We start from the raw sequence: 11266 nt of genomic DNA, 5'->3' as shown, positions 1-11266 counted from the left end.
GGATCAGCTATGTTGTTCGCGGATGCGATCTTTTCAACTGAAATGTCTCCTCTAGAAACAATCTCTCTGACTAGGTGGAATTTTCGCTCTATATGCTTTCCTTTGCGGTGGTTCCTGGGCTCCTTGGCATTGGCCACTGCTCCACTGTTGTCACAATAGAGTATGATAGGCTCATGCATATTTGGAACAACTTCCAATTCCTTCAGAAATTCACGAAGCCAGACAGATTCCTTAGCTGCTTCACAAGCTACTACATACTCAGCCTCCATGGTTGAGTCAGCAATACAAGATTGCTTGATACTCGTCCATAGGATGGCTCCATTTTCCAAAGTGAACACTGCCCCCGAGGTAGACTTGCGAGAGTCCCTATCCGACTGAAAATCAGAATCAGTATATCCAATAGGAATCAAATCCCTACCATAGTATACAAGCATATGGTTTCTCGTCCTTCTCAAATATTTGAGTATGTGTTTGACTGCAACCTAATGATCTAATCCTGGGTTTGACTGGTATATACTAACCAACCTTACTGCATATCATATGTCAGGTCTAGTACATAGCATTGCATACAGCAGGCTTCCAACTGCCGATGCATAGGGAACTCGTCTCATATCCTCTTTCTCTTGAGGTGTCTTTGGACACTGCTCCTTGAAGAGATAAACTCCATGTCGAGAAGGTAAATTTCCTTTCTTGGAGTTTTGCATCGAAAACCTGACAAGCACCTTGTCAATATATGATGCCTGAGATAATGCCAAAAGCCTATTCTTACGATCCCGGATAATTTGGATCCCAAGAATGTAGTTGGCTTTTCCCAAATCTTTCATTTGGAATTGGCTGGCTAGCCAGTTCTTTACTTTGGATAACGATTCTACATCATTCCCAATGAGCAGAATGTCATCTACGTAAAGAACTAAGAAGACCACTTTATCTCTTTGAATTTGCTTCTAGACACAAGGTTCACCAAGATTTTATTCAAAGCCATAAGATTTTATAGCTTCGTTAAATCTGATATTCTAAGATCTAGATGCTTGTTTTAGTCCATAAATGGACCTCTGCAATTTGCAGACTTTCTGCTCTTGGCCTTCTACCATGAAACCCTCTGGTTGGACCATATGAATGGTCTCTTCAAGATTGCCGTTCAGAAACGCCGCCTTGACATCCATTTGTCATATCTCATAGTCATAATGAGCAGCAATGGATAAGAGTATGCAGATGGACTTTAGCATGGCTACAGGAGAAAAGTATCCTCATAGTCTATTCCTACCTTTTGGGTAAAACCCTTTGCAACCAATCTTGCTTTGAACGTTTCAATTTTTCCTTCAGCTTCTCTCTTACTCTTATAGATCCATTTGCAACCAATAGGCTTAACGCCTTCTGGTAGGTCCACAAGCTCCCAGACAGAATTGGAGTACATAGACTCCATTTCAAGTTTCATGGCTTCTTACCATTTTTCTCGATCAATATCATCCATTACCATCCTGTATGACAATGGATCCTCTTCACTGCCATCGGTGACTGCAACATTTGCTTCTCCATTTTCACGATAGCGGGTTGGCAATCTTATTTCCCTCCCACTGCGTTGTGGTGGCGGTGGTGTTTGATCATGGTCAGTGGTCTCCCTTCTTTGTCATCTAACAACTGTTGTCGGCATGGGGCTAATCTAATCAACCAGCAACTCTTCCAGAACTATCTTGCTTCTGGGCTTAAAATGTGCCATATAGTTATGCTCAAGAAACATAGTGTTTGCCAACACAAACACTTTGTTATCCTGAGGACTATAAAACATATCTCCTCTTGTTCCTTTTGGATAGCCCACAAATGTGCAGACTTCCGAGCGAGGTTCCAACTTCCCAATATTTCCCTTCAACACATGTGCTAGGCACCCCCATATGTGAATGCGTCTCAAACTAGGTTTGCGACCATTCCACAACTCTAGGGGTGTTATGGGGATTAACTTAGATGGAACTAAGTTCAGAATGTATACTGTTGTTTGCAATGCATATCTCCAGAATGAAATGGGTAAAGAAGAATAACTTAATATTGATCTCATCATGTCAAGTAAGGTGCGGTTTCTTCTTTCAGCTACACCATTTTGTTGTGGTGTGCCAGGTGTAGTGAGCTGAGATATTATTCCATTTTCAATCAAATGGTCTTTGAATTCATAATCCAAGTACTCTTTTCCTCCATCTAATCTAAGAGTTTTGATCGATTTGCCGAGTTACTTTTCAGCTTCGGCACGGAATTCTTTGAACTTTTCAAAGGTTTCGGATTTCTTTTGCATCAGGTATGCATATCCGAATCTTGAATGATCATCAATAAATGTGACGAAGTATTCATAGCTTCCCCTCACTTTGACATTCAAAGGACCACATACATCGGTATATATGATTTCAAGGGGTGTCTTTGCTCTTTCACCCTTTGCCGAAAATGGCCTCTTGGTCATTTTTCCTTCTCGACAGGATTCACAAACTGGTAGAGTGTCAACCTTTAGCTCTCTCAAAGGATCATCCTTTGCTAGTCTTTCAATCCTATCTATGTTTATATGACCTAGCCTTAGATGCCACAAGTATGTTTCATTTTCGTTAGAAGCCTTTCTTCTTTTAGGGGTTGGTTCAGCGACTTTGAACATTTCGGTTGTAGCATTTCGTTGAATATGGGTTTAACAAAGTAAATACCATCATCAACAAAACTAGAACAAATATGAATTCCATTCTTAGATAAAGATACAGAGTAAAGATCAAAAGAAACTGAAACAAATTGTTCATGCAATTTAGAAAGCGAAAGCAAATTCCGTTTGAAATTCAGAAGAAAATAAACATTGTCTAACAATAAATATTTATTATTTGCAAAAGACAGTCGCACTGTCCCTACTGCCGTCGCTGAAATCCTTGCCCCATTGCCCACTCTCATCTGGAAAGATCCCTCTTCAAGATCCCTGGACATTTCCAGTATCTGTAAAGAAGTACAAACATGATTAGACGCTCCTGAATCAACTATCAAGGTAGAGAAGTCATTCTTAACTAAACATGTTTCCATGACCAGTAAATCTGATTTACCTTGCTCAGTCAAGTTATCATTCTTTTGGTTCATCAGATAACTTCTCCTTAATGGAAGAAAATCAGGAGAAAGTGTCTCCAGTATCATGTCAACCTGGGCCTTCTCATCAATCTGAGACCCATTAATTTCAGCCTCATTAAGATGATTAATCATCTTAAGCACATGCTCACGTACAGAAGAACCATTCTTCATATGGCCATTCATAACGGCTTTGATAGCATCGTGTCGGGCTGAATCAGATGGACATCCAAACATCCTCTGAAGAGAGTCCATGATCTCTCTAGTAGTCGCATGGCCTTCGTGCTGAGTTCTCAGCACTTCATTCATTATTGCTAACAGGTAACAACGGGCCTTGTTATTGGCGTTGACCCAACGATCATATTGCTCAGTCATAGCCCTGGCGGCATTGGCCGGAGGCACTGGAGGACAATCCTCCTTAAGGACAAAATGATAGTTTTCACAGATCAAGAGGATATTCATGTTGCTTTTCCATCTAACAAAGTTTCCACCATTCAAAATTTGGGAAGCGAGAAGTGCGAAAATAGGATTTCACATTTTTACTGAATTGGAGGCACTGGAGGACAATCCTCCTTAAGGACAAAATGGTAGTTTTCACAGATCAAGAGGATATTCATGTTGCTTTTTCATTTGACAAAGTTTTCACCATTCAAAATTTGGGAAGCGAGAAGTGCGAAAATAGGATTTGACATTTTTGCTGAAAATAAAGAATATAACTCAATCAACATTTTGCATAAATATCACTACTAAATTTAAGGCATATAAATATGATGCATGAATGCACATGTTAAATACACAAATACATGTTTAATTGCCTAAGGAATTTTAATCACCACAATTAAGTGCCGCCGTAGGGTAGGTTAAATAATTGCTAATTAAAATGAGACTATCTCAATTAATAAATACTATCTAAAATATCTCATTCTTCTAATATTTATTCATTTCCTTTTATTTAGGTCAAGAAAATAATTAACCAATTTAATTATCTCTTTATGAGTGTAACTCACCATTTCAGATCTTTTAGACTTAACTTAGAATTTGTCGCCGTAGGGTAGGTCTTCTAAAATACATCTTAGAGATCCTATCTGTTTGGAAGTCAACCTTATTATTATAATTAATGAATACCCTTCGTAGGGAGGACGAAATCAAAGCTTCTCGGGGCCTCATTAATTACTCACGGTGCTGTACTGACGGTGGAGACCTATGGGTTATATTGGCATATTACCCGCTCCCACTCATTATTTACAAATGGTATATTTATTTTGTAAAACAACTCTTGCTTCATACTTCTTAGTGAATTTAAACAATTTAAGTCACTAAGATCTAAATAATTTTAAACAACTTTAAAATTATAATAAGTCATTTATGACAATTTTAAAATTTAACATTTAAATTTATAAATTTCACATTTGACTTATTCAAATTTTGCAAAACCATTTGCTAATAAATTTATTCAAATTTAATCTTATTAAATTTAACAACTTTAAATTTAATTTTATTAAATTTAATAACTTTGAATTTAATCTCATTAAACTCAACAATTTGGCGCATTTAATTAATTCAATTTACTAAAACCATTTTAGAATTAATACATATAATTAATGCGCATGATGCATATCATACATATAAACTAGGTAGGCACTTTTTATCCTAGATGGCATGTTAGATGCATGACAATACAATTAGTATCAAACATAATAGATAAATAAATAACATACAAGCGAAATGGAAAAACTTGGCCGGGTTCCATAGATCTAAGAATTACAACCCCAAAATAATAATAAAAATAAAATTACATCAAAAATAGATCTTCTTGTAATTCTCTGTCTTCAAGTATTCTCCATCTTCATGTCTCCTTTCTGGCAGATTAAAAAAAATTGGGTTTGGGCTTTTCTGGGCTGTCAAAAACAGCCATTTATTACACCTGGGCCGGCTGAAAAAGCCATCCCAATGCATGTAATGCCTTTGCCTCATTACTGAGGCAGAGCACAACATTATGGGCCTGGGCCTTTGCACCATGAGGTGCAAAGCCCATGCACCCTTGACTGCACCTGAAGGTGCAGTCACTTGCAGCAGTTTGAAGGCTGTTGCAGTTCTTCCATGGTCGACCTTCGGCCATGGCAATCGAATCACATAAATTAAAATTTAATATGATCATTATTTCATGTTAATTTAACTACAAAGATATTACAGAGAAGAATGGAAATTTTACCGTCACTCGATTAGGACGTAAATCTTGAACTCCTCCAACACCGTCTTAAGCTCTTAAATTCTAAGAACACCACGATTCTTTCTCAACGTATCCCCGGATTAACGTGAACTCGAATGTGTGGGCGTTCTAATGGGTTTCTCAACACATGAGATGGATGAATAAGGAAGCCACCTATAGTTATCACTCACTTTTCTCAAAAGTATGTGATGGCACAAATTCTAGGAGGTATGGAGGAAGAAATTAGTAATTAAAGAAGTCAATTCTTGAACCTTGACGTGGTAAAATAAGAAAATCGAAATAGATGGGTCAACTAGGACAATACAAAATGAATTGCATATTGTAAAATTGGAAGCCGATGATGTACATCATAAGAAAATAAAAGAAATATGATAATCAAGGCCTAAATTAATAACCAAGTAATGTTACAAAATTACTGGACTAAAAATAGAATACGTACACAAATATGGTCCCGTTACGTTAGATAATATTAAAATAGTACCATCATGTTTTAAAATGGTGTCATACTTAAACTTTTGATGATATTAAAATAATATTGTCACATTAAAAAGATATTATATATACAATATAAACTATATCTGATTACTTAATTTTTTTTTGGTTATACTGTTGCATAATATTATTCTATTTATTAGAATTATTAGAATATAACTTATTGGAATTTAATGTAAAATTTTCAATGATAAGATATGTTAGTTTCCAAAGACACCATTCTTAACAAGATATTTGTTGGAATTTAATGTATAAATTTCGATGAACTCCTATCCCAAAGACTAGCATCTTGGAGGGGAGGGGTGTCTATACGTTATTGTTTAGAAGGTTAAATAATTTCATTTTTTATAATGAATAATAACTTCATTTCTTTGTAATTGGATCCCTTAAATGTAGCTCAGAAAAAACAAAATACTAGTTGAGATTTTAGTATTTAGAACGACAATTGTGTCCTTACTGTTTTGATTTGCCTAATTTTTTGTTGCATTTGAATATAATAAATAAATTGATTCTTTTGGGTGAATGAGTCAGCGTAGGTGGCGGACTATTTTTTAATATTTATAGGTTGCCCTCGTTTGCCTTTAAACTGTCGATAGATTATCTCACGGATGAGTCCGCCGGACTACTTTTATAGGTGGGTGACGGAAGACTATTCCTATATATATATATATATATATATATATACACATCAGTTCTATATTTATAATGTCGTCTTAGTATGAACTGAAATGTTTACTTATATTGAACTGGGGAGTTTGCATCCATCTTTACCGGAATTAAAGGGAAAAGAAAAGAGTGTTTGATAGCAAAAGAAGTAAAAGATAACATGTGAATGGAATTAAGGGATTGAACGGCTGACTTAATTTTTACTTTATCACAAAACGACATTTACCGGAATTAAAGGGAAAAGAAAAGAGTGTTTGATAGCAAAAGAAGTGGAATTAAGGGATTGAACGGCTGGCTTAATTTTTACTTTATCACAAAACGACGCATTTAGAAAGGATTGATCTCACTTTACACGCCAGTGGGAGCATACACTTGGGCTCTTTCCTCTTGTTCTACTTTCCAATTATGAATCAAAAGAAAATAGAACGACAAGAACAACAAAAATGAGACCTTTACTAGCAAAAAAACAAAAACAAAAACAAAAATGAGACACCTTATTTTATAAACTATATCACTAACGAACATCAAGTGTCTATGAACATTGAACAACCATAAATAAGTCCACTCATTAAAGGTTGAGAGTGATAGAAAACCAGACAGATGTCACTATTCAATGTCATCATCCCCGTCAGAGCCGTCGACGCAGCCGCATGAACGGATATGATCAGTTGCCCTAAAATCAAGCTTAGAAAACAAAACTGCCAGCTAAAACATCTGCAACAAACAACGATACTACGGATAAACATTTCTTGATTGTTTTGCTGTTGCAGTTCATTCAAATCTTTTACTACTTACCATATACTGCTAATACTGACCTAAACATTGCTTATATTCGACACTTATGCACAGGAAAAGTGAGGCCTTTTCTGTAATATTCAGAAGACTGCATATCATTATTTTTTGGGATAGAGAACATATCTAGGCAATTGAATAGACCAACAAATTCTCCATTCAAGCATAAAATGTTTGGTTCCTCTACCTCACTTCAGAGACAGCTCTTTTGAAGCATGAAGATAAGTTCCCAGAAAGTAAACTTCCGATGCTAATAAACCTGCTTACCATAACATGTTACAATACACATATTCAGATGGTTTAAAAACCATGTAATACACCAAAAAACTACTGATACATAAATCACCAACAATATCATAATAGAGATATAGGATCTTGCATTTTTCACTTCAATACCTTCACTTCATGCATCAGAAATCCATGGGGCAATCACATAGAATGCTGTGGCAAGTTGACCACTTTGGTAACCGTTCGATCTCGCACTTTGATGAACATTCTTATGGTTTGTGAATCCATCAAGCGGCATTCCAAGATGAGAGTGCGTAAACAATCCGTCCCTTCCACCCCTGCAGCAACCACTGTCCATCTCTATCGATGACAAAATCCTTGTGGTAGTATGATTTCACCCTGTCCTTGGCCACCTGCATGATCTCCTGGTTCAAAGGAAGCTGCCTAAACCCAGCTCTCAAATTGCGGACCTGCCACTGCTTGTATGTTTCTGGCCTTTCAATCCTTTCCGAGCCTTCACATGCGATGACATTCATAGCCTCTCTTCTGATTATCTCCCTCTCAATCAGCATGCTCTCAGGAATCTCGCGGGGAACATTCGTCTCAAGCATATCAAACAATGTAGAGAAGTGGAATAGAGCCTCTCGGAATCGAGTGATGAAGAAGGGCGCACTATAAGCTCCATTCACCGCCCCCATGATGAAAACATCTGGATTCATCTTCCTGATAAGGTTCAGAACAATATCTCTCGGACTGTCTACAACAACAGTTTCGTCAAGTAGGTTTCTCAGCCTGTACATGCAGTTTACAACAATCACCTCATCAGGGTCAAGTTTAAGATCCTCAATTTGAATGGTGTCCCACTTCTGTGCTATTGCATTGAACTCAAATGGGACTTTGAAAGTCTCAGCATAGTTTGCTAGGCGCCGTCCAGTCTCCTCAACCCTTTCTGCAGGTCGGAAACCTGGTTGAGGAAAATCAATTCCAGTAATCCGAAGTTTGGGAGGACCTTCAGACCTAGACGAGAGGCGTTGTATAAGGCAAGGCCATTGAAAGCCATACAGGATACCAAAATCAATAATGTGGAGCCTCGTTGCTTTTTCTGCTACATTCATAATCGTCTTATTCGAGAAGAAGTTTGACAGCTTCTTGAATGGGCACGCAGCAAGAAGCAGGTGGTAAGCTTTCAAAACATCAGCAGCTGATGTTGGTTTGGCTATAAGTGCTTTGTAGACCTGAGTACCGGAACCAGCCATGCGTGCCTCGAGACCATCAGCAAAACACTGAGCCAATCTCTGCATCCCATCGCCCGTAGGAGATGAATGTTGTCTGATCTGCTTTAGAAGTTTCTCAGCGCTTCTCCTATCATCAGCCGCAACAGAATGTGCACAAAGTGTCAAGAGAGTTCTTAAATCCACCACATCTCTCTTACCTCCCTGCTTCTTCCCGCGAGCTTTTCCTCCATTCGTACCTTTGGATTGACCATTCTGCTGAGAATTCTTGCTTGCCCCATTTTGCAAAGCCTCACGGAGAGAGGAGTCATTTTTTCCGCAATTTAGCAAAACCATGTCGAACATATCTGAACTCACATTTGACTCGCTACAAAACGCCGATTGCTTGTTGCTCCTCCCCTCCTCTACAGCGACATCCTCTCTATGAGGATGCTTCTTTCCCCTTGATCCATCCAGAAAGTACTCACTCTCGTATTTCTTCTCTACATCAACTGTCACGTCCTTAGAGTCTTTCAACTCTTTGGAAAAAAATTTGTAACCCTCTAAATCAACAATCAGACTTTCAGCATTCGGAATAAACTTGCTCGCTTCCTCGAACCCTCTCTTGAACTGCATAACCGACTCAATCTCATTAAACGCTTCATGAACCCTAAGAGTGCTCATCGGAGAATCCACAAACCCATCAACAAAATTCCCCGCCTCATTTGAAGAGCCATAAGATGACTGAGAAGCAACTTGCTGCGGCGACTTATAGTCACCAGGATCAAAATTCCATCCAGGATCCACCACACTGGCACTACTGCTAGTACTATTGCTAATACTACAGCTACTATCTTGCAAAGCAAGACTGCCATCCGGGCTATCATGCTTCTGATCAGCACAAGGGACAGTCGGATCATCATCCTGCGAAGGATACTTGTTCCCGATAAGTTCATAGAATGATTGTTCTTGCGCTTGAAGCGCTGCAGACTCTTGAAACATGCAGGTCTTGTCTTCCATATCTTCTTCCATAAGCATTTGACTTATATACTTAAGAACTACATCACTAAAATCAAAGTCCTCATGAGCATCCCCCACCTCCGGATTTGGGGCTAAATCTCTGTGCAAGTGCATTGGATCCAGAGGCAATAGGAGCACATTTGAATACTTTTGATCAACAAACTTACCACTGGCCCCTAACTTAATATCATCATTGTTTCAATTCGACAACTCGAAACTATACTCGCCACCTAATTCCAATCCTTTATCAGAACCATATAGTCCATTAAATGATTGATCCATGACCATCTTAGATTCCAAGATACCTTTCACACTACTAAAATCCAATAGTTGATATACTTGTCAGCTTAAACACCTTATTTTTGCCCACACGGGTTTCAGCTCACTTTTCCCAACCCAGAATATTCAATCCTAAAAAGAAAGCAAAGAAAACAAAAAACAAACCAACAAAACAAAAAAAAACAAACAAACAAACAAACCAAAAAAAAAAAAAAAAAGAGTACACAGTCAGAATCAGGAGCCAAAAGGGTTAAAGAAAAATTACATCTTTAGGCGAGAAACCTTCCTGTCGCACAACGACCACACTATTTATAATTTTTTTTTTTTTAAAACACCCTTCATACAGTTCGTTGAAGTCATGACTGTGCTAAAAAGATCACATTTTCTCACCAAAAATTAAATAAAATCAGAAAATACTGCCCATAACCCATTTCATTCGCCGTTTAAAGGATAGTGAACAAAAAAAGAGTTTAAGCAGAAAGTAAAGCAGTTGGGAAATACTAAACACAAAGAATAAATACCTGGATCAACCGGAAAGAAAGGGGAAGAACAAAAAATAAGGCTCTAAAGTTTTGAAGAAAATAAAAAAAGGGAGAAAAGCGCCTGCTATTGTTCTGACAGAGAATTCAGAAACGAAGAGACTGGAATGACAGAGACACGCCCATTTTAATAGGAAATGAGAAATGAAATGAAAATGGGGTTTTTGCGGTTTTAATTATAATGTTTTTGTTGGGACGCTAATTACTAATAATACTATCATCCTATAAAAAAAAAAGTATTAATGATTATCAATTAGATAATCATCATTATCAGCGCCGAACCAACGTGCATGATGGACAAGAGGCCATGGTGGCGCCTCCCTACGTCTTCAGTCTTCTCTCTCCCACAAACTATCATAATAAATATTCCTGTATTGTAAGATCTAGTATAAGAGCCAGTTTTGATTGATTTAAAAAAAAATTATTTTTAGCTTATTTAATTTAAAAATAAATTTTAAAATATTTAGATGGATAATTTTAAAGTGATTTAGTGTTTATGAAAAAAAATGCTTATAAAAATCTTTTTATTTATATTTTTAATTTTTTATTTGTGAACAATAAATTAAATATCTTTTTTATATCATTTTATTACATTATTTTTTATAACAATGTGTTCGTTTGTTTCATATATTCGTCTATGATTCTGAATCATGATTCATAGTTCTCTACAGTATTTTTTTCTCACAAAATACACACGTAAAACGAGAATAATTCTGAATCTATAAACTAAACGT

The 11266-nt window shown here is 37.1% G+C and overlaps 1 protein-coding gene across 4 annotated transcripts; it reads right to left on the bottom strand.

Moving 5' to 3' along the window:
* Positions 1–7134: 7134 nt before the first annotated feature.
* On the bottom strand, positions 7135–10658 carry LOC21408035 (scarecrow-like protein 9). Of its 4 annotated transcripts, none has more exons than XR_002902235.1 (3): positions 10515–10658; positions 7279–10125; positions 7135–7177 (listed from the first exon to the last, which is right to left on the bottom strand). XR_002902235.1 is itself a non-coding variant. In XM_024165773.1 (2 exons), exon 2 carries the CDS (start codon positions 9826–9828, stop codon positions 7771–7773), a length of 2058 nt encoding a protein of 685 aa, XP_024021541.1. In that variant the 5' UTR covers positions 9829–10125; positions 10515–10658; the 3' UTR covers positions 7217–7770. The 4 variants fall into 4 exon arrangements, 1 of the variants encoding a protein (XP_024021541.1); XR_002902236.1 differs by lacking the exon at positions 7135–7177 and having other exon boundaries at positions 7217–7514; positions 7652–10125; XR_002902237.1 differs by lacking the exon at positions 7135–7177 and having other exon boundaries at positions 7315–7329; positions 7443–10125.
* Positions 10659–11266: the final 608 nt, after the last annotated feature.

Source organism: Morus notabilis, unplaced genomic scaffold (genome assembly GCF_000414095.1).
Source record: "Morus notabilis unplaced genomic scaffold, ASM41409v2 Scaffold139, whole genome shotgun sequence".
In the NCBI taxonomy this organism is placed as follows: domain Eukaryota; kingdom Viridiplantae; phylum Streptophyta; class Magnoliopsida; order Rosales; family Moraceae; genus Morus; species Morus notabilis.
The sequence above is the reverse complement of the archived record's forward strand: the minus strand, read 5'-3'. Positions and strand labels throughout refer to the sequence as shown.